Consider the following 23,500-nt stretch of genomic DNA (forward strand, 5'->3'; position numbering starts at 1 on the left):
TATGTGGGTGCTGGTTGTGATAGCTTCATACAATGGTTTAAGGCTTAAATGCAGCAACCGACGAGTTCAGTGCAGGGTGTGGCGTGGCATCATCGAGTTGATGTGTATCTCATCTTTCTCCGAAAGTTGAAGACATTCCATCTATCTAACGCACCATGTTTGGCTCAGTGTCTGAATTTTACAGCTTCTCAGTTGTTGGTCTGACTAAGCAAAGATGAGCAATGTCATGAATTATGATTTTCTTTGTCAGTGTCAGTAACATTAGCTTTGTCACGAATGTCGTCGTCGGTTCTGTTCTTCGGACAACAGGAGTAGAGGACCAACTATGCTGGCAGAATCTGTGGTTGTACTTCCATTTTTCCTTTTGTCAATAGAAGACACAGATCCCACGTAAATGGAGAAGACATTGAAGAGGAGAGGTGGTGACAATTATCGGCATTGGCAAGCACTGTGGAGCGAGGAAGTGGTGTGGGTGGCAGCACGGTGGTGAGCCAGTGGTTGTGGTGGCGGCGACAGTGTTGGGTGAGGGACACAAAACAAGTTAGCCCACGGATAGCCTATCTTTACTCATGCATACCCGGCGTCAATCGTTGGTTTCTCTTGCATTGACGTAACATCGTCCGAATTTGCCTATACCCGGCATGAATGGTCATCAACACTTCCATTTCAACTTAGTTATCGAAGGTCAGATACAGTAGCAAGGGACAAGCTAATTACATTTCCATTCATCTTCTGGTTCGGTACATGTTCAATGCCAGTGAAGTAGAGGACTAAAGACTCTTAGGAATGCATGAAGAACAGGTCAATCATGTGTTTCAAGCAACAATCCCTCGAATGGGCCATTAAAGAAAGGGGAGAGAGAGGAGAAACGCGAGAGAGATGCCGTCTCTCTCCCTCAACAATGCGAAAAGCAGAAGAAAACAAAAGTCTGGAATCGCCAATCAGATTCCATGGAATTATACTTCATGCTTGTGATTTAATTATTGGGAAGGTAAGATCAGGGGCTCCACCTAAACACGATTCAAAGAGAAAGTGCTCGAGCCCCCTCTCGTCAGCAACCTTGCAGCGATTGTCAACTCCATCCCAATCGCCGCAGATACATCTATAACACAAAAATGAAAAGTTTCTGGGATCTTTCTAACCCTTTTTCTAATGCGAATTTGGTGCTATGTTTCACTTGCGTTCAGGATTGCGGTCAAAGGAAAATTTTAGTTATTATTCTACGTTTCGGTAATGCTTTTCGATTAGCGCTACAATCACGCGTGCTGCCTCGTTTCGGCAAGTCGTTGGATATAATCGAGTATGCGAATATACCTTTTCACAGTTATTGTACGATCATCAATTTTTGATTAGAGATGAATGTCATGGGACTACTCATTCCACCACTCAATGTAAGAGAACAACTGAAGGCTAGAATGTACTCGAAAAATACATACCGTATCACTGGCCCGATCATTCTATCACGTGAGCCACGTAAATACGTAATAACGAGCTCGCATTAACATTTTGTGATCGCAAGTTAGTCAATCATATAAACTCTACTTTAGGCGGCGTGAACAAGTCGAGCTATTACTCCGATTGATTAAATAAGGTCCTACTTCGATTCTATGTGAAATTTGGACTAGAATGTGAGGATCTATCTTGGTCATATTATATAGCCGTTGGGTCCATACGTGAAGGACTGCTTTCTCCCTCGGCCAAACAAGATGCCCTTGTTAGCATCCTAATAAAACAGGAGCAAGAAGAGAAATTAAAAAAAAATTATATATTTTCTGGTCAAAGGAAAATTATTTTATTTACACTAAATATTGATAATGATCTCCGGCCCACCATTATGAATGTTTTTCGTTGGACCAAAATTTTCCCCTCTCTCTCTCTCTCGATGATTTGTGGCCCATCCCTTTCATTTCCGGCTGCAACGTTGCCTAAGAATCGACGCTAAAGACCGTCCTGTGTTTAGGAGGAGGCGGGTTTGAAATTAAGGCCACATTTGGTGTTAATTGGGATTCGATTAAGAAAGTGTGGAATTTCGATCTAGATTAGGGTCTCCTTCGCAAATCTCCTAAGTTAAACATCGCTATGCATGCTCCAGCGCGATGCACGAAAATAGGTTTAAAGAGCCCGTTCGCACGCACAAGTGGAAAAAAGAGAGCTAAAGAAGGACAACAAACGACGGGTTAGTTTTTAATCGCGGTTTCGCGCGTCGCTTTTCTTGCCTCTCAATTTTGGATAACCGAGAAATTACGACGGACCTCTTTGATCGCGACGACGTTACAATAATCTTTGGGTGGGACGGGACAACACGGGAGAAAAGTGTCAAAAAAGTCATAAACCTTTTGCAGTGGTGCCAATTTAGTCCTAAACCTTTTTTTTTGTGCCAATTCAGTCCTAAACCTTTTGCATTGGTGCCAATTCAGTCCTAAACCCTTTTTTGGTGCCATTTCAGTCCTAAACATTTTGTATTTGTGCCAATTCAGTCCTAAACCTTTTGCATTGGTGCCAATTCAATCCTAAACCTTTTTTTGGTGCCAATTCAATCCTAAACCATTTGCATTGATGCCAATTCAGTCCTTTTGACTAATAGCTATTCACGCGTCGAAGGACTGAATTGGCACCAATGCAAACAGTTTAGGACTGAATTGGCACAAAAAAAAGGTTTAAGACTAAATTGACACCAAAAAAATGTTTAGGACTAAATTGGGACTGATGCAAAAGGTTCAGGACTGAATTGGCACAAATGCAAAAGGTTTAAGACTGAATTGGCACCAAAAAAAGATTTAGAACTAAATTGGCATCAATACAAAAGGTTTAGGACTAAATTGGCATAAAAAAATGTTTAGAGCTAAATTGGCACAAATGCAAAAGGTTTAGGACTTTTTTTGACACTTTTCCCGACAACACGGTCATGCTGTGCCTATTCAAATCTTGATTTATTTTTTTTAGAGGGTCGACCCCATGTCAAGATCTCTTTGTTTCAACGAGGAAATTGAGTAGCTTTTAGATAGTAGTATCATCGAATCATCCGTCACTAGTATCAAAAGACCTTGGCTAGTTGGAGGAGGCACGCCTAGATTTTACCAACCATTATAGTTTCATTTGCAAGAAAAAATTTTCTCCCTGTGGGACACTTCGAATATTAATACAAGAACCAAAACCATCATTTCCTTGGATAAATAGCAATTATTGTATCGCCCGAGATATTCTAGGGACTCAATTAATCCCATGGATATATGTAAATCATTCGTTTATATGTATCAAGCGAGGCTTTCGGTGATAGGGCGATGAACATGGCTCTCATGTATCGAGTAAGGCTCCACTGTTAGGTTGATGGTGAAGGGTGTCGCGAAGGTGAAGTACAATTAAACTCGTTTGCAATTGGAGAAGATATTTATTATTATCAAAAGGGTCGTGTTAATGAGTATCTCCTGGGCACCGGTTGAGGAAATACGCGATCAGTGCATTGAAAATTGCAACTTTCTTTTTTTTTTTTTTTTGGTAAGGTAAGATGAAAATTGCAACTTTCTTTGTATACATGAATTATGAAAATAGATGGAGAATGCCTAATCAAATTGATCGGTTGACATAAGAACAAGTTTCAAGTCTACTAGTCTTCTTGCACTTAGCACTTTTTGTAATGATTATCGGCTTATCTCACCGCGACCTTCTTTTGAATTCTCAAAACTTATACCGGTCCATCCCCACAAGGGCAGAGAAGCCTTTGCTTTTTCGGCTATGCTACTAAAGGGTACAAGGAAGTCAAAATAAGAGAGCACTCATCGTAGGATGAGCTTACTACTTAGATGCTTTCAACAGTTTATCTGCTCCACACTCCATATCAACATTACCGAGTGAGCAATGATTTATTTTTTGATAGGGCTGGCAAAGAAAAGTTGAAGGGGAAATTGAAAATTTTAAACTCCATTTATTTCACGAAAAATGACATGATTTAAAATATATTTTTCTAAATGTGATCGCTTGTACCGTCACAGCCGCCAGGAAGGGCCGGTGGAGGTCGCCAGGGCCTTCCCAAAGCCCAGTGAGGGTTTGCAGCCCCCGATCTGGCGGAGGGCACGACCCTCACTCACATCTGGGGCGAGCTGGGACCTGCAGGCCCTCACCGGGGCTACACCAACTTTGGTAATAAGTTTTAGGGCTTCTAGTGCACATATCTCGTTAATTTTCTACTCCAACTTTCCTTCTTCCCAATTTCTCTTGATCCCCAAATTGACGGGAGGATTAAATTTTGCCCACGTGTCGGCACGGGACGCCCGAAGCACCATCGCTTGCGGTACACGAGCGCCACACCGGAACACCTCCCTCTCCCGAAAGGCGCCTTCTCAACGGCCACCCTCCTTTAAAATAACAGAAAACCGAGCTCGAGGGTCTCTTTCATGGCTGACCTCACTTCTTCTTCTTCTTCACCTCTCTCCCTCAGGTACTACTCTCTTAAACCCTCCCTTTTTCTTTATTAAATCTTGTCAAAGAAGAGTACCTTTTCCAACCTCTCTTGTCGAAATGCACGTCATTCGCGCGATAAATTCCACCAAAGATCGCGTCTTCCGCTGCCGATTTCCAGCTCCATTTTACCGCATTCCGGCACGGACTTGTCCATTTTGATCCGGCGGAAGATGACAAGTCCGTGCTGGAATCTTGTCGAACTCAGGAACGATTCGGATTCCGTCTCTGTCCTGATTATTTTATTGGCGCTGGAGCTGTGTTTAGACGGTCCGAAATGCTTAACAATGCTCGGGTTTTTTTTTTCGGGTGAATATAATATCTGAGTGCGATAGCGTCTCGTCTAGGTTTTGAAATCGGGCTTCTGGGGCAGCCTGCTGCTGACCTTTGTTATCGCGTGCGTGTCTGGCTCGGGTTGAATTGGTTCCAATTGGTAGTCGTCGTATTCTTGCCTTGTTTAGGGGAGAGCGCGGTGCTTCGTTGTTCTGCCCGGTGCGAATTGGTCTGCCGATTATATGAGCTTGTTTGTCGGAGGCAGTTAGTCGCGATTTTGAGTCTGTATTGAAGTCCTGAATCAGTAGATGCGCAATTAGTTCGGTGTATAGTTTGCCTGCCTGCTTCATTTAAAGGCGCTTTGCGGAAAGGAAACTTTGATTGCGTGATCGCAAAGTTTCGATCCGTCGCAAGTTGGTGTTGCTTGAGCTCGTTTTTGTCGCCAGTTTACTTGTTGTACGAGTGGGTACAAGCTGTCGGGGGTGGGGGAAAAGTGGCATTAGAGGGAAACAAGGGAAACACTAGCAATAGATCTTTCAGAAAGCTAGAAGGATTTTATTGCTTTTAGTTCAGTTTAGAGGAGTGAAGGAGAAAAAGGCTTTCTTGACATGGAGGGAAGGGGGTTCTCGGGATTTTACAGAAATTCTAGTGAGGAGATGTTCCTCAAAGCCCTGATGGAGAGCTCAGTTGGAATGCCCATACCGACAATGGAGATGTTGGGATTCAAGAATTTATCTCAAAACTTTCGCACAGATAGCGAGGAGCTCTTCAAAAGCTGGCTCACTAATGCAGAGGCAAGAGTGTGCATATCTTCGTTTAGCGGCTTTGACTTTTCACTTACAGCCACTGTTCAAGATTGAAGTATGTGATCCATTCAGATGGGGAGTCATTTTGAAGCTTTTCAAGATTTTACCAATCAAACCACGGTCATCATCAGTACTCAACCATGCACAGTAGTTTCGTTTATAGAAGTCACAACAATCGCCACTGGTTTACTAATCTTTCTTCACAAAAATCTTTGACAACACGCTGGATTTTTTTTCACAAAGTTAAAGTATAGTGGTTTGTAGGAGAATTTGGTTCCTTTCTGCTTGAAATAAGTCACTCACTTCCTCAAGATCTAAGAGTAGTTCAGCAATGTTTTGCAGAAGTATGACATTATCAGTGTCGTTCTCTTTTTCCTTTTGGCAATTTGAAGGAGTGTGAGTACCTAAGTGGGAAGTTGGGTTATCAATTAGGCGAGCATGAGCCTTATTCTCGTTTTAAAATGAACACGATGAGAGCCGGAATTTTCACTCTTCGGTAGCAACAAAAGTGGCTTAATGTAGTTTTGATGGTGGCTGGTTAAATGTGTGCAACAGAGCATTGACAAGTATAGCAAGAATTATGGTCCAGTAGAGGCGGGATAATTGAGGCATCAGATGGGACGTATTACCCACTAATGCATAAGTGAAAGTGGTTTCCTGTTTTTATGAAAATACTTGAGTGATTCTTGAGAAGTTTTTAGCCTAAAGTTTGTTTTTCAAGAAACCTCTTTGTTCTTTCGGACTGTACTGACTTTCCTCTATTTACAGAGTCATGGCTACAATTCACCAGGTGCAGCACATTGTACACGGCAGGCATCAAGGAGGTGATTCTATAAAAGTTCTTGACCTTTCATTCTCCCCTTTTCCCCTCATTTTACCTCTCAATGCAAATATGTTCTGCAAAAGTATATTTTAGCTACTTTTGTGTTTCTTCTCCATAAGACCCAAGGGCTTTGAAAGAATTAAATGGGGAGCTATATGAGGTGAATATTTCATGTATGGTTCTGTAGAGTGGCAGTTGGTGCAGCTGCATAAACTGTTAGTGGATAGTGGGAACTTCTTGTTAGGGTGTATTCTTGAAGCCGCAGATTAGTCCTAGAAAATGGAATGCTTTATCCATTTAGGATTGTGGCATTGTCCAGTTGAGTATCTGTGGATTTTGACTTGTAGCATAAAATTCTTGCATTCATTGTGCACGAACTATTACTGAAAAAAACCACCCGCCTGGGTGGCGCTGCTGGAAAGGGCACTCTTCCTCTCGCAAAAGGTTGGGTGTTCGAATCCCGGGCGCCGCAGGGTGACTTAACCGGTGCACGTGTGTGGTGGCTAGCACGTGTCGCCTCCAGGGTTTACCTCCCGGCTGTCGGCCGTGCGGGGGTTCCCTGGGTTACCAAAAAAAAAAAAAAAAAAACTATTACTGAAAAAACTGTTACTGCTTTCTTATGTGATCTGTAATTTCCTTAAAGCGCATGTACATGTTTCTGCCTTCAGGATGTCCACAGAACTAGCAAATGTATCAAATCAAGAACAACGAGACATTCTGCAAAAGAAAAGAAGCAATGACTTGCTTTCACAAACTTGCTCCATTGCCGAAGAAATTCCGGGGGACCTAAGCCAAACTTCAAGCAGGTTGAACTAGAAATTCTCCTGTAGCAGCTCTCGTAAAGAGGCTCTCACTTTCGATGATTAATCCTGATATAGGACATTTAGGCCATAAACAATGGAGCATCTATTAAAAGTGTCTCATAATTTTCCTCTAAAAGTAGAAGTTATTCTGTCAATGTGTAATTGATTGTCTCATTTACTCACCATGATTTGAACTATGCATCAGGAATGCTGCTGAAAGAGGATGGCAGGCTAGTAACCTGTATCTTGCCAAGGTAAGTGAGCTTACAGTGATTTGAGAATTTTTACTTCAGCAGTGATTGATTCTTAATATCCACCCTTCATGCAGGCTTGGTTTCAAAGTTCACAACCAATGACGAGAAGCCGATCTTCTGAATTACGGTATTGTGCTTCCTAATGTAACTTTTCTAGTAACAAGCAGTAGAGATCTGGAGACATAAGTTGGTTCTGAAGAGTCTCTTGTTGCACATTACGGAAAGCACGTTAGAGGTTCCTGCCAGTTTGATTCTTCAAAACACTGAAGCACTGGGCTGTGATTTTTGAAATTCAATGGGTCATAAAAAGAGTCTGCATCTCCAAATTTTCTTTTCAATATATTTAATTGCAAAAGTTTTCATCTCGATGTGTATGACCTTCCTGCAGAAGGAGGTACGCTGCAATGCAGAGCACTCAAGGCACAGTGCCAATGGAAGTGACAAACAGTGGATCTGGGCATGGTGTCAAAATGAAACAAGAGCCCAACAACAATAGCGGCTTTGGTGATCTCTCAATGGGAGAGATGCCCGAGCAGTTGGGAACATTTGTTTCTCCATCCAATTCATCCTCATCCAGCATGAATGCACAACCAGTCAACAATTTGGATAGAGTTTCTTCTGTGGTCAGCATGCTAAAGGGTACACTAGAACGCAAGAAGCTTGCTAATCAAATTGAGAGAGAAACTTTTGAGGATTGCTCTCAGGGGTCCTTTCAAGCTCAAGAAGTTCTTGCCAATACTAGCTTCCATCAAGGACAAGGAGATCATATTCATGAAATGTCATTGATGTTTCATGAAGCCTCTCAAGGACAGGCCGAAGATTTACCTGTTCTACCAAATGTTGAAAGATCTATGGACCTCGACTTTGAACAATTGATAAATACCAGAAATCCATTTAATGTGAGAGCAGTTTCCCAAGAACCTTCACAGAGTGAGTCTTCTGCTGCTGCTCCTATAGTTTCCTCTGGATTTGATGCATGTGATGGTCCCAGCAACTCGAGCCAAACTCTAAGCGTTTGCGAGAGCTCCAGGAAGAATGTTGGAAACACTATAAGTCCAGAAAATGGTTCAAGGGCCAAAGGTACAGGACTGACGTCATTTTTACAATTTAAGTCATCGAGCAGTTCAAGTTATCATATCCTGATTGACCTCGATTCTGGACTAATATTGTGCATGGAAATAATTGCGCTGATGGCCTTCACTTTAAGCATCAGAGAAGTGTCCAAATATGGTTAGCGTAATAATGCTCTTCTCGTTCTCCGTATCCAAGGAGCAGATTTCATTATTCCAGCTTCTTTCAAAAGGAGCAGGAAGGTGGTTACTCAATTGTCGTAATCAGTGCTGTCTCAATACTGGTGAAAGGAGTGAAATTTCATTATCACCGTTTTTAGAATGTTCCATGTCCAGTCTAGATTTCTCTTCCTTACCAAATATACAGCAAATCTTTCTGGCAACTCTAGTCAGCTTATACACCTAATAGTTACGTACATGAATAAATATTTGTATCTCGCAGAAACATAAACTAACATGTATCTTTGTAGAAAGTAAGTCCATTGGATTTATTGGTGCAGCATGAAATGAAAAAATGTTCTGGATATATTCTATTTTCTCTCTGATCAAGATCTGCAAATTGTATTATCTTATTTGTCTGGTCTTTGGATTATCAAAGGCAACATGTCATTTCTCAAAGCTAAGATGTTTGTAAACAAATTTCTTTACCAGGTGCAGATTTCAGAGAACGGATAATCGACAATTTGAAAGATGATCAAAAGGTATATCCATTGATTTCGAATTTAACAAATTTAACACTTATATTTTCCTCTCTCTCATCTGGCTGAGTTTAACAGAGGGGAAATCTGGTGCGTTATGGATCTGTCTCATCTACTGGTTCAGGTAACATTCTAGATATTAAATAAGTACTTTTTATAATTTCAGGTAGATGCTTGCTTTATTAAAGAAACAGCAATATATCTCATTTTCACTTACAGCAAACTATCAAAACTTAATTTCCCTGATGTCTTTCATGCTGTTGAGATATATTAAGTTGAATTGGTCAGTAGTTAGTAGGTGGTAGTCAAATAGGGTATATAGGGTTTTGGTTGTCTTTCTCTCTTATTTTTCTATCCTAGACCCTGCAAAATCTATCTTATCATTTTTAAACATTAGTTAAACGTTTTCGGTGTGCAAATTCATCAATATGGCAGCCTTTTAATGATGCCGTCATTTCTGCAGGGGATAAAGGGGATCCAACAAAAAAGCGTAGAGTGGAACGATCAAGAAAGTAAGTATACTGCATCAGCACAATATTTTTTTGATAGAGAATTGACTGTGGTTTTATGTTCCATTGAACATCAGAAGAAACTAGTGACATAATAATGGCCTCTAGTTTGCAATAGTCGTCTTAAAACATTAATTATATTAAAGAAGGTGCAAGCATTGAGCAGAAATGCAGGGTAGTCTTCTCTCTCACATGGATTTTTTTCCTTGATTGAACATCTAGAAGATAGCTGACAACTTCTAACTAGAGCAGTTAGAAGCGTAAAACTTGCAAATTGCATTCAACCATAAAGGTTGTAGCAGTTAGACTCTCTCTCTCTCTCTCTCTCTCTCTTCCTAGTGCATCAGTTGGGTACGACTGTAAACATTCTCATAGAATTGCAGTCAGTGGCATAAAGTGTAGACTCACGAGAAGGTACTGTCACGGTTACACTACCACCAAGGCCTCAAAGGTTTTCTTGATCTTCCTTAATAGTTATTGGGAAATCCAATTTAAGAATGATGTGAAGGGCATAATCTTGCCTTTTGTCATGCAGATGTTATGGAAATAAGGAATACTATTAAAGTGAGAGATCATTGACCAAATTAAGCCTCATATTCCTGAGGAGTGAGGCCTGGAAGGGAGACAGTGCCATGCAGCCTTAGTCACTTAGACTATGTTAGATGAAAATGTTTTCAGAAACATAGACAAATTTCTTATGTCTGCTGGAAGGAGCTACAATAAGAGTTTTGTCCACCTGTACACACCTTTTGCTCTTTCCTGTCGTTGCTTAACGTCCTCTCTCTCAAGGTGAAAGTTAGTTGCACCACCAAAGCATGAGCATAAGATTGTAATTGATCCATTCTGCCCAGTGATGTTCAGATGAATCCACACTATATAGAAGTGCTGAGGCTGTCTTAACTTAAAGTTTTGCTTTGCGTAGAATGGCAGAGGCAAAGGAGAGGAACTCGACATCAGCAATTCCGGCAGATATCCAATCTATCTTGAAGCGGTGCGAAAATCTTGAGAAGGAAGTCAGATCCCTCAAACTTAATTTGTCTTTCATGAATAGGTAAAAGATGAGAACCTTTGCTGTTTACTTACAGAAGTCATCATGCTTTCAGCTTCTTATGCATTTCTTAAAAGACACATTAAGAAATCCTGCCAAGTTGAACTGTATTGAACTTCTAATTATGATCCGACCAAAAAAAAAGAAAAGAATTCTAATTATGGTGAGTTTTGGTTGATTATATTTTTCTCGATTTTCTTTAATGCAATAAATGTAGGGGGCACCTATATGTGCATAAATTAAGCAAGGATAGAACTAGTGGATAGTGTGCTCGAGTCAAGTCAAATTACCAATCATTCCTAAGGGGCTCTTTTGGTGGTAGACCTTGATAAATTGATGCTCCGCTCCTCCATTCTAATGTTGTCTTGTGAATCAGTCTTTTGTTTCTTCAATTTATTAACAAGGGATTCTCTCCTTGATCCTTCCTTCAGAAAGGATTCTGAACAGACCAAGCAGATAGAAGAGTTGCAAAAGCAGAATGAAGACCTGACAGAAGAAAAAGAGCGGCTCTTAGAAGTTATTGAGAGGATCCATTCGGATTCTGGAAATATGTGAATATTCCCTTCTGCCTTTGTAAGGCTTGTCCATCTCATATCAATTATACCTCGATCGGGCATAAGCAAGAGTCCCGCGGGGAACTCTCAACAAGCCCCGTTACCAGTTGGGATGCCCTATATTGACTGTTCAATGACTAAAACGTTGCTCGGGTTAATGCTAATACTATGTTCCTTAATGCTCTCTTTAATCGGCAGGAATCTGACAGTGAATGACTTGCCATTTTTGTCAATTGAAAGACTCTGAATCGCGGGGAACCGATTTTTTTTTGTTGGTCCAGATGAAAAGGAATCAAGCTTTCATGTTGCAAAGTCTTCGTAATTTTGTGAAAGGCGAGTGAGTTGGATGATGAAACTTGTCCTACCTTAGTTTTGAAGACAATTTATAGCTGCCCCTTCGCTTGCATTTTTGGTTTTGCCTTTCTTCTCTTTATGTCCTGCAATTTTATGGCGTCATGCACAAAATGAACCTCGAGGTCGACATTTTGTTGGAAAAGTAAGAATCATGCACAGCAGCAACTAAATGAGGAATAGGATAGCTTGCTTGTTTTTTTTCCTCTACTCATTTCTAGCAAGAAGTACAAAGCAAATATACAGTTGTTCTCGCTGGAAAGTCAGAGGGCAACTAATCGTAGCAACCCTCTTCGAGGATTACGACAAGAGTTTCAGACCCATTGCAAAATGTTCGGTTGAGCCATAACTACTATTCACAAAGTCTCGATCCCCAGAGTTGAGACATCTAGAAGGGCGAGCTCGTCACCATAGCTCCAGCGACGTGCCAACATGAAGAGCGCTCTTTTACGTGAGGATTGACTCATGGGCTTCCTGCACCTTAAACTTGTGATCTATAGGAAACACGGTGGGTGCTTTCGCGGCTGGACCATCTGGCTTGGTGATTCAAAAGAGAGGCGCTTCACTCTTCTTTCCAGTTATTAAAACCAGCACAATTTCCAGTGTTCAGAGAAATGTCGCCTCTATCAAATGAGCCAAGGTCCCGAAAAGGAGTTTCACCCTTGGTTCCTATCAATTCATCAGTGCATAACCTAATCAAAACCCTCCAAACCCCTTACTCAGATTCAAGTCGTTGCTTATTCTAGCCAGACATTCCCCAAAGTAGCAATTAAAAATCTTCAGTAAAAGAGGGAGACGTACAATTACAGAGTGATAATCTGAATGAAAGCTCTAGAAGAAAAATGAAAGCAAATGACAGTGTTTGCCAGCCAAACAATCTTCCTTCTGCAAAATTAATCGTCATTGGATGCTGAAGCTGTCTGCAGTGCTTTTTCTTCTTCCCATCATATGATGCAGCTAAGCATTACTTCCCAAGATTAACCTTACAAACTCTGAACATTTGGTTCAATGCCAGCAAGCAGACAAATTCCTTTGTTCCAACTTTATAAAGCATCAAAAGTGGTTACAAAGGTCTGATCCTATTATGTCATCTAACGTGATAGTGAAAGCTGACAAAGTAAAGATGATGAACAAAAAGGCCACACAGAAGACACTTCATATGCAACAGATATATCATTTGCCAGCCAAAAATGCATGTCTAGTGCATACTGTAGAACAGGAAATGCTCTAGCAGCAAGAGAATTTCCTTTTTTTTTCCATGTGCCAAAGATAACAACCAGATGGCAAAAGTAGCAACATCGAGAGATATCTACAAACAGGTTCCAAAAAGCCCAGCACCGGTGAAATACTCTCCAAGGCTTTATTTCCCTAGTACTTATTAGGTTTTAAAGAAAGATACTTGGACAAGAAAACATTTGACATTGGAAACTATGAAGGAACTGCAGTTACATACATCAACATTTATACAGCAGTGGCCTAACTCACTGGACCCTGCATGCACATGCAAATAAATAGGGGTTTTTTCCAAAAAAATTTCGCCAGTGAAGGCATAGGGTTGGACTTAGACTTGCGAAGATCGCACATGGATTGAATATGTACCGCATACAGTGAAAGCTGTGACTAAAGAAGTTCAACTAGTTGGTACTTCACCATAAAGTCAACAGAGAAGTCTAGACTACCAGTTTCTGCATGAAAGTCCCGATATACACTACTTTGAGAAGTCATCTAGACAATAAAACCGAAAGAACGTCCGGCACTCAGCATCAGAAACTTTGACCTCACTCCGTGTTCCACACCGTTAAAGTGCTCAACCCAATTCCAAAGTCCAATCAAATTCACCATTTTCGCTACACAACCAATATGCAAATAGAAATGCTCAAGTACGAGATAAAGCAGTCCGTCCAGACTAACCAAGAAGAACAGAAATTATTGCAGACAACAGCACATACCCAAAATTTTTGAATAGGTATTACCTCAGCTTACCATTAGAACTTCAAAATTTCCAAAATTTATATTAGCTTGGCAAAACCAATATAACCACTGTGGCGTACAACAGCAACTAATACTCAGTCTACAATCATACAAAGCAGCTGATGAAATCTAAATTCAACAAACGCAAATGTGTTTTCACTCACTATAACGACCATCCACCAACCCAATTTCCCACCATACTATCCACACCAATCTTCTCCAGTTATTCAATACATTCCCCTGCTGTTATTCAGGATCGAACCGAGAGTCCCCAACACCGCGAAAGCCAAAAGCGGACTCACGTCCAAAGTATCGAAAATCGGCGGAATAATATTCCTGAACAGATTCAAGTACGGGTCGCACAAGTCCCTAATCGCCGAGAGCGGCTGCCGCTCCCACGGGATGTTCGGGAACCAACTGAGCAGAACCCTAACCATCAGAACCCCGCTGTAGATGTCGAGCCACTTCGCCAGGCCCGCGGCGACCACCGTCAGCGGCGTGTTCAGGTACCCGCTGGGGCGGTCGCGGAGCGCCGCGAAGAACAGCGGCCCCGCCGCGCGAGACAGGCTCCCTCCAAGCTCTCGGGCCGCGGCGAGCTCCTGAGGGCCGGGGCTCAATTTCGACAGCAAGGCGAGGACTTTATCGACCGGGAGCTTCTGGACCAGCCTCGCAATCGAAATCGACACGCCTACCGCCAGGGCGAGCACTGAGCTCACGGTGCGGATCGATTCGCCGAGCTTGGCGTGCGGCGGCGGAGCGGGAGCGATCGCCGGCGGCGAGGAAGCGGCGGCCCTGGCGGTGAGGTTAGGTCTGGAGGTGGTCGGGGAGAGGGAGAGCGTGCGGGGCTTGGGGAGGGAGCTGAGACGGAGGAGATGGATGGATTGGGGCTTGGGCTCGCGAGAGGCGATAGGGTGAGGGTTTTGTCTCGGCGGGAGGAGGGTTCGAGAGTGGAGGAGGAGGGTGGAGGAAGCCATGGCTTCTGTAGATTTTCCCGGAAAATAGAGCGAGAAAACAGCAGGATTTATTCTTGCCCGAGAAAACCGATGACGGACACGACGCGATGCGCCCTTTATACAACGACGCCCCTTATCCGGGCCCAATAAACGAAGCCCGCACGTCCACCGGGTCGGCCCATTATGGGCAGCACAGTTGGGCCTGGTTCGGCCCAACATAATTTTTTTTTGGGGAAGCAGCGACCCCGACGATGCGTTGACGGAGCCAGTAGCGGCGGTCACGCGATGATGATGGCGGCGGTAGCGGTGGCGGCGGCAGCGCTGTGACGGTGGCAGCGAGGATGGCGGCAACAGGTGGGGGAAATATTATAATGATAGGAGCGGCAAAATAAAAGTTTTTTTCTGAATGAGATGATGGTAATGATTTGATTGAAGCGGTAATGTCAATTATAATAAGGGAAAATACCACAAAAAACCACACGCTATGCCACTTGTAACAAATTTACCATGAACTTTTTTTTGCGACACGAAAAATTCCAAACTATGCCACTTGTGACACATTTACCCCACAATACTTTGGCCCATGGACATTTTTGTCTTTTTCTTTTTTTTTTATGTTTTTTTCCTCTTTTTTTTTTTTCTTTTCTTCTCTTTTCCCTCCGTCGGCTATGGCGAAGGGAAGCCGGCGAGGGCAGCCCTCGCCTGAGTCAGGCGAAGTTGCCCTTGCCAAATCCGGCGTCGGGCGAGAGCGGCCCTCGCCGGATCTAGCGAGGGCGACTTTGCCCGTCTCAAGCAAGGGCTGCCCTCGCCAGCGTCGGGCGAGGCTGTCTTCTCTCGCCCAGGCGAGGGCGATCCTCACTCGACGCCGGCGAGGGTCGCCCTAGCCGGATCCGGCGAAGGCAGCCCTCACCGGCTTCCCTCCGCCGGGCGGAGGGAAGAGAGAAGAAAAGAAAAGAAAAAATAGAAAAAGGAAAAAGACGAAAATGCCCATGGGTCAAAGTATTGTTAGGTAAATATGTCACAAGTGGCATATTTTGGGATTTTTCATATCACAAAAAAAAGTTTAGGGTAAATTTGTCACAAGCGACATAATTTGAGATTTTTCGCGTCACAAATGACATAATTTGAGATTTTTGGTGGTATTTTTCTTTATAATAATAAAGGAATACGTCATTCATGGTAACTGATCTCGTGAGTATCATGTGAGCCCTGTATAAGCTTCGCACGAGATTAACGGCTATAATTCACCGGGTTCACCGGACCTCGGCAAGAAATTCCCAAAATCGCGTATCCAAAAAAGATTGTCATGGCATTCCACGGGAAGTCACAAGCACAAACCTCCAAATGGGCAAAATTGGAATTCCAGGGTACCCCCGCACGCCACTCGCACGCGCGCACGCACTATCAAATATATATAAATAGCGACCGCGCGAATTAATTCCCCCAAAAGGAGTCCGCCACATTTCAGTTTCCCTCCCAAAACCCAGAAATGGCGCTTCCCATCCCTCCTCTTTTAGGGTTTTGAAAATTTCCCCACTCCCTCTCTCACTCCAGCCATCGATCGATTTCCTCTCGCCGATCTCTCGAACACTCTCTCTTCACTCCCGTAACCCTAGCGACGACGGCCCCCCTCGCCGGTCCGGTGATGTCGTCGGTGGCTGCGAAGCTCACGGATGGCGCGATATGGAAGATCTGCGAGCGCGAGCTCGTCGGGGAGAGCGAGGTGAAGCCGGTGGTGCAGGTGGTGGACATGAAGATGGTGAAGACCCCGAGCAATCAGAACCAGAACCCGAGCGGCGGCGTGGAGCGGGAGAGGCAGAGGTTCCGGATGGTGCTGTCCGACGGGACCCACATGCAGCAGGGCATGCTCGCGACGCAGCACAACCACCTGGTTGACTCGGGGCGGCTGCAGAAGGGCTCCATCATCAGGATGAATCACTTCGTCTGCAGCCCCGTCAAGGATCGACTGTACGTGATGCGATCGTTCCTTTCTTCCCCCCCCCCCCCCATCCATGAAGCCGCGCGCTTTTGTTGTTTGTTTGTGTAAATCCTTTTTTTTTTTATCCATTTTTTTTGGGGGTTTCTGTTGGTTGGAATTGGTTCGACTTTGTTGTTTGGATAGACTATTTTGTCTTCAGGTATTTAGGGGAGGGAAGCAGAATGAGTTTTCAGTTGTCGCAGGTGCAAAAAGGGCATAACATATGCCATTGATTGTTGAAGCGACGGCTTTTTTGGGTTAAAAGTTGCAGTTCTGAGGTTGGTGTTATTGGGCATCAAATACCTAAGAATGTGATTAGGGGAATTTCAACTGGGCTGCCATCCATTGAACTCTCTCCTGCATTTGCAGAGTGTTTTTTGGTTTGCGGGTTACTTTGTTTTTATAGCTATTGGTCTAAGGCAGTGCAAGTTATTGATTATGGATTAGAAAAATTGGACATTGACGATAAATTTGGAGGATCAGATATTTAGTACACAAACAAGGTATGTTATGAGTTATTGTGATTGAGTGCTCTGTCTGGATGTAGTAGCAACTCAAGTTGACCCCCTTAAAGATTTTTTTGCATGTGTATTTTTGAGCTGTTGCTGAGAAGTGAAGGAAAATGGGGGGAGCTAAAGAGTTTGTGTCCTTAGAGCCTTGTTGGAAGGAAATTGGGCAATTAATTGTTGTGGTTGTGTTTGTTGTCACTGTCTTTATTCGCATTGCTGCTGTTATTGTTGTATTCAAGTGACAAAAGTTTATTTGCTTTCAGTGTACCTCAGTTCTTCAGCTGTATTTCCTCTTTGTTAAATTAGACCTCATGTTCAATCTGATTTTTGCAAGCAGGATTATCGTTATTGTTGACTTGGACGTTGTACTTGACAAGCATGATCTTATTGGAGAACCTGTAATGGCGAAAGTTCCTGGAAGTGAAGCGGCAAAACCAAGTTTGCCCACACCCTCTTTACAGAACACGTATGGTGGATCTTACACGAGTAATATTGATCAGGGAAGGTATCCTGCAACAAGCACTGCTCCTTCTTATGGCAATGCTGCTCCCGTTGCTCCTGCGTACTCAAACACAGAACCTGGTGTTCCTAGGTCAGCTCAGTTTGGTGGGTCCTATACTAATCAGAACATGGGTTTCCGTAATAATACCAATGAATTTCTACGCACACCTGTAAATACCTATGCCCACCAGCCTCAGCCATCATATCAGCAACCGCCACCAATGTACATGAATCGAGGACCTATAGCAAAGAATGAAGCTCCCCCTAGGATAATTCCAATAGCTGCTCTCAACCCTTACCAGAACAGGTGGACAGTTAAGGCCAGAGTGACTGCAAAGGGTGAGCTTAGGCATTACAACAATCCGCGTGGTGATGGAAAAGTGTTTTCTTTTGATCTTCTTGATTCGGATGGTGGGGAAATCCGTGTGACATGCTTTAATGCTGTCGCTGACCAGTTTTACAACCAGATTGAAACGGGCAAGGTGTACTTAATTTCCAGGGGTACTTTGAAACCTGCTCAGAAGAATTTCAATCACCTCCGAAATGATCATGAGATATATCTGGAAACCACCTCTATCGTACAGCCATGTAATGAGGATGATAACCAAATTCCAAGGCAGCAGTTTCATTTTCATCCCATTAGTGATGTTGAAGGCATGGAAAGCAACAGTATTGTCGACGTAATTGGTGTTGTTCACTCTATAAATCCGGTTGCATCCATAATGAGGAAAAATGGTTCTGAAACTCAGAAAAGAACCCTTCATTTGAAAGATGAGTCTGGCCGAAGTGTCGAATTGACTTTGTGGGGGAACTGTTGTAATGCAGAAGGTCAAAGGCTGCAAATTCTGTGCGACTCTGGACAGTATCCGGTACTGGCAGTGAAATCTGGTAGAGTCAGCGATTTTAATGGGAAGGCAGTGGGTACTATTTCTACTAGCCAGTTATTTATAGAGCCTGACATCGAAGAGGCTCGCAGGCTCAAGGAGTGGTTTGAGCGGGATGGTAAAACTGCCCCTACAGTATCCATATCGAGAGAAATGACAAGCATGGGCAGGACAGATGCAAGAAAAACTATATCGCAAATCAAAGATGAAAAGCTAGGGACTTCTGAGAAGCCAGATTGGATTACAGTTTCTGCCAATATTGCATATATAAAGTTGGATAATTTCTGTTACACAGCCTGTCCCATTGTAATTGGAGATCGCCAATGCAACAAGAAAGTTACAAACAACGGCGATGGGAAATGGCGGTGCGATAGGTGCGACCGCTGTGTTGATGAATGTGACTACAGGTACATTCTCCAGATCCAGATTCAGGACCACACTGGGCAAGCATGGGTGACTGCATTTCAGGAATGTGGTGAGGAAATAATGGGTGTGTCTGCAAAGGAGTTGTTCTCTCTGAGAACTGAGCATGAAGATGAGAGGTTCGGAGAAATCGTCCGCAAGGTTTTCTTCACCAAATTCCTATTCAAGTTAAAAGTGAAGGAGGAGATCTTTAGTGATGAACAACGCGTGAAGTCTACTGTTGTCAAAGCAGACAAGGTAAATTTCTCGTCAGAGGCCAGGTTTCTTCTGGATTTATTGGAGAAGAACAGAGCAGATGGGTCTGGTTCTTCTGATGTCAAGTTGGAAAACTTAGTTTCGAACTCCGGGATGAACAGTATTTTAACTGGGAATGCTGAGAGTAAGCAATCTTCATCTTTTGCGGGGAACTATTCCATGGGAAACAATGCTGGTACGGGAGCTTATAGGTCACCGGCGAACTCTACTTCGGCAGTTCAACATGGAAACCAGTACAATGGTGCTAGACTTTCCATGACTGGCCCACTCGATATGAATTCAAGCTGCACTAGCTGCGGGAGAAGCGGCCATAGCTCAACAAATTGCCCGAGCATCATGAGCGGCCCTTCTCAGACGATGGGAGGGGCATACATGAATAGAGCTCCTGGAGGTTCTGGTGATACATGCTATAAGTGCAATCAAACTGGGCACTGGGCAAGGGACTGTCCTGGGCTAAGTGCGGTTCCACCTGCCTATGGAAGCAGTGCCACAACACCTGGGAGGTATGGGATGGTTTCCAGGGAAAGGGTCGGTGGGTTTTGAGAGTAATGTAATGGAGCCAGCTCTTTTTTATACCTTTTCTTATCCTTGTTCTTTTGGGTTTGAACGATGGTAAGGCGTTCCAGTGTTTCGTGGAGGGAATATGATGCAGGAGGATGCCCTGTGCTGTGTGAGGAATATTTTTGGAGTAAGGGTTGGAATAAGCTGACTCGCGGTTTCATTTCATGAAAAATGCTACCCTTTACTAATTCTCAAGTCTATGAAGGAGTTCAACCAAAAAAAAAAGTCTATGAAGGAGCGGTGGGAGGGGGTTCGCGTTTATAATGATGAGGAGGTGCTGTTTTTCACAGACATTTGTTTGATAACTGTAGTGGTGTCCTTCGTAATGTGTTAGCTCGAGTATTTTTCTCTATACTTTCCTCCAGTATTATCATCAGATATTTGTTCGGTTTAGTTTTATATTTGTGAACGAAGTTTCTTGGCATGAAAAAAATTGCTACCATCATCAAGCCAAGCTCAAGCATGTGAACGATCTGTTGAGTAATATACCAAAATGCTTGACTCAGTAGAATTGCACGTACTGTTATTAATGATTCTAGAAGAATAAATAAATCAATCACAAATTGCAGCAACCGAAAGGTAGCAGGATACAGAAATATAGAATTTCATAGATACGTAATAGTGAACTTTCTTCAAGAAGAGAGGTTCTGAATGAAATATCACAGGACCACAATGCCTCTTAGCACGGAGGCAAAAGATTGTATCTACTACTTCAACACATCACGTAAGTAACTGTGATCGTCTACCATAGAGTACCCGGATAAACCCGCGTCGATAATGATTCTCAGTTGATCTTCCCAGATCTTAATCACGAACAGAAAATATTAGCAACAAACACTAGATGCTGAACCTGTCCCACGAGCTTCTGCCGGAGCCGAGTTTCTCATCATTCCTTGTGTACTACAGTTGATGCTGGAAACATCTGCCTGGCTTGTACCACAGTGAGCGATGCCATCAATTATTACGCTTGAAGTCACCGCCCTTTGAGCAGAAGCTTTCATCCTGATCCGTTCAGCTCTAGAGCCAATAACTTGGCCCAATATGGAGGCCACAATTGTTAACGCCATAGCCGATTTGGGCATCACGACCGATTTTCTCAACATGGCAATGAAGGGTACAGCCGCATGAACCGCCACAAACCATGATAGAGAAAACTTCTCTGTGTGCTCCTTCCATGCACCTAAAGGCACGTTGGCTGCCATGCCCAAGAGTGCAATTACTAGCATCTTCGAAGGGAGGGGTTGGGGACGCAACGTCTTAACCAAGGCTGTCCGGGCAAGGGCGGCTCTTGCGGCGACTACTGCCGGTGGGCATTTGAGCTTTATGCCTGGCGGTGGCTGAAGAGCCTTCGCAACCAGTGGAAGGACACCGCTGACAGCTCTGTATGACTTAGCTATTGGGCAGTTGCCCGTCTGCAACCATTCGTTTCCATGTGCCTCGTGATTGGTTGGATTTCCTTTCTGCATAAGAAACTCGAAGCATGAGCAAGCCTTTAATAACATCAACGAAACATAATACTTTGACATGTTTCTGAGGTTCAAAACAATCGAGAAATGCCCGTAAGCTCTGAAGCAAAATTAAGACCACAGTTTTAACATACAGACCATTGGTATCTTTCAAAAGTTGTCTATTAACAGAGTTGTAACTAGCTTTTTAATTCGACAACTCTTTACCAGTATGTTGAACATATCATCAGGTTAAACTTCTGATACTTGAAATAGAAGCTCAACGACGAAAGGTATACTACCTCGGAAGACGGTCCTTTCTTGTCGGACGAATCAACCCGCTTCTTCTGTTTCCTCCATTTATCAGAAAAGGGACCGAAGCTGAACGGCCCCCGGGACCAAAAGCAGACAGACTGATAGTCGCTGCTTTTGCTGCTAAGGGATTGAATTCAGGTGTGGGCTCAGCAATAGGTTCAGCAACAGGAAAGTGAGGATTCTCATTGAGCGGGACAACTCCATTCTTTCCATGGAAGAGCTTAAAAGCCATGTCGAAATTCGGACCATCTTCAAAAATTGGACCTTTGGCACCCTGTACCTGAGCGTAGCCAAACATAAGAAAAGTTGTCACCCTACGGCGCCATTGTCAGATCGAGAAAACCAAGGATACTGGTGCACGATATCCAAACGGAAGACGAACAGCTTACAGGTTGAGGGGGATCTAGAAATGAAAAGGAAAAGCATGTCGGTTTGTTTATGTTCCTCAAAAACGGGCATCTCTGAATGGCCTTCTCATCAAAGGCGCAATCAGGCGCACGCTCATGGAGACCCTTAAACAAAAGTTCCATCCCTCCTCACGCCAACGAACTCACCTGCAAAAGGAAAATTAATACTGGGGTGTCGTCAAGAAATACAATCGATCACATTCAGGACACGAAACTGCAGCCACCTCAGTCAATCAAGCGACGTTTAGCACAGTTATAGTCAGCTGAAATCAAGCAAGTTTCACAAGTTACACGTACTAAGGACATAGGAACAAATTACAACAGCCCAATTAAAACTGCATTCACGTTGGGAATTAGCATCAGCATACAAAGATAATAACATAAGCAGTGCTTTGCTGACTCCAAATGGCTTCCCTTTGAACATAAAGATAAAGCCAAGGAACCCCATGAGTCCACAGCATTCTCATACCCAACAAATCAACCTCTCTCTCTCTCTCTCTCTCTCTCTCTCTCTCTCTCTGCACAACACACATATAATTTTTGCCAGCTTTTAATCCTATGAACTTGCCATGAAACCCGTTCCCACAAGCTCAGAAAACAAGCACACGACCATCTAGCATCCATCTCTCCTATCACACACCCCCGTGTGGAATCTGAATAGAGCTCAAGCAAAAAGTCCCAGCTCCCGAGGCCAAACGAAACTGGAAAAAAACGATTGCTTTCGGCTCTGAAAGCAATCAAGTGCCATGAACGCGAACAGACGGTTCAATATGTCGAAATTGAAGGGGGGAATTGCAAGAGAGTGAAAACACCAAATTCAGGAAATCGGGGGACAGAGAATTTCACCTGGAAAGAGAGAAGAATTTTCTCGCGCGGCCGGAAAATCCAAAGAATCTCGAGAAAGTGCCGGAAAGAACGTGTGGGCGACACGGACGGAGGAGGAGGGCAAAGGCCAGAGGGTGCTCTCGCTTGGTTGTTGGAATTTGCGGTCAGTCAACGGCCGAGGAACACGTGGATCACGTAAAGATACATAATAATTTGCATGCTACTTTAGTTTTAGGCGGCCGCTATTTCCACCCCTATAATCCACACCCGATTTTTATATCAAAATGACAAAATTATCTTCAACCACTCAATTGCGATTTAAAATGGTGGTCCGTAATTTATTTCCTTGCCTTATTTTTTTAGTTCTATGAGAGATCTATTTATCATAATTAAGAATTTTCCATTTATTGTAGATTTCCTGTGTATATTAAAGGCACCGTGTTTTTATTGTTAGATATTACTTCCATAAAAGTTCGTTTAATTGAAAATATAAATTTCCGAGAAACTTAGGTCTTTTCTGCGTCGTTGAGCAAATTTATGGATAAATTGTCCGGCAGAATATAGGTAACATTTAAAATTGACAATTTTTTAACGCATCGACTTGTTTATATATTTTCACTTTTGTTGTGTATATCACCATTAAACCCATTCTTATCGATTTTATTTTATATACATATACATATAATGGGATGATCACATGAAGGAAAAAAAAAACCCCCCTCTTTAAAGATTTTCCAAAATAAAATTACCGGACATTCTCCAACGTGAAACTTTAGAATATAAAATTTAATTAAATCAAAAAATTGCATTGAATGGAAATTTTTTTTTA

The 23,500-nt window shown here is 43.1% G+C and overlaps 3 protein-coding genes and 1 pseudogene across 5 annotated transcripts; 2 read left to right on the forward strand and 2 right to left on the reverse strand.

The window, feature by feature from the left end:
- Positions 1-4,384: 4,384 nt before the first annotated feature.
- Positions 4,385-11,472, forward strand: LOC115675490 (protein CYCLOPS-like). Of its 3 annotated transcripts, none has more exons than XM_056318319.1 (11): positions 4,385-4,435; positions 6,303-6,358; positions 7,026-7,163; positions 7,366-7,414; positions 7,489-7,541; positions 7,803-8,494; positions 9,136-9,185; positions 9,261-9,306; positions 9,646-9,694; positions 10,614-10,742; positions 11,171-11,472. In XM_056318319.1, exons 3-11 carry the CDS (start codon positions 7,027-7,029, stop codon positions 11,292-11,294), a joined length of 1,329 nt encoding a protein of 442 aa, XP_056174294.1. In that variant the 5' UTR covers positions 4,385-4,435; positions 6,303-6,358; position 7,026; the 3' UTR covers positions 11,295-11,472. The 3 variants fall into 3 exon arrangements, with proteins under 3 accessions (XP_056174294.1, XP_030454040.1, XP_056174293.1); XM_030598180.2 differs by lacking the exon at positions 4,385-4,435 and adding an exon at positions 4,467-5,522; XM_056318318.1 differs by lacking the exon at positions 4,385-4,435 and adding an exon at positions 5,592-5,654.
- A 2,157-nt stretch (positions 11,473-13,629) lies between these two features.
- Positions 13,630-14,666, reverse strand: LOC115675612 (ylmG homolog protein 1-2, chloroplastic). The gene has a single exon (XM_030598340.2). The coding sequence runs from the start codon at positions 14,587-14,589 to the stop codon at positions 13,843-13,845; it is 747 nt and encodes a 248-aa protein (XP_030454200.2). The 5' UTR covers positions 14,590-14,666; the 3' UTR covers positions 13,630-13,842.
- Positions 14,667-15,996: 1,330 nt separating this feature from the next.
- Positions 15,997-20,078, forward strand: LOC115675467 (replication protein A 70 kDa DNA-binding subunit A). The gene is made up of 2 exons (XM_030598143.2): positions 15,997-16,536; positions 17,393-20,078. The coding sequence occupies exons 1-2, from the start codon at positions 16,214-16,216 to the stop codon at positions 19,659-19,661; spliced, it is 2,592 nt and encodes an 863-aa protein (XP_030454003.2). The 5' UTR covers positions 15,997-16,213; the 3' UTR covers positions 19,662-20,078.
- A 189-nt stretch (positions 20,079-20,267) lies between these two features.
- Positions 20,268-22,656, reverse strand: LOC115675468 (uncharacterized; annotated as a pseudogene).
- Between the last annotated feature and the right edge of the window lie 844 nt (positions 22,657-23,500).

The sequence above is a fragment of the Syzygium oleosum genome, unplaced genomic scaffold, assembly GCF_021117445.2.
Source record: "Syzygium oleosum isolate NSW1041296 unplaced genomic scaffold, Sole_v2.1 Sole_v2.15, whole genome shotgun sequence".
Taxonomy (NCBI): Eukaryota; Viridiplantae; Streptophyta; class Magnoliopsida; order Myrtales; family Myrtaceae; genus Syzygium; species Syzygium oleosum.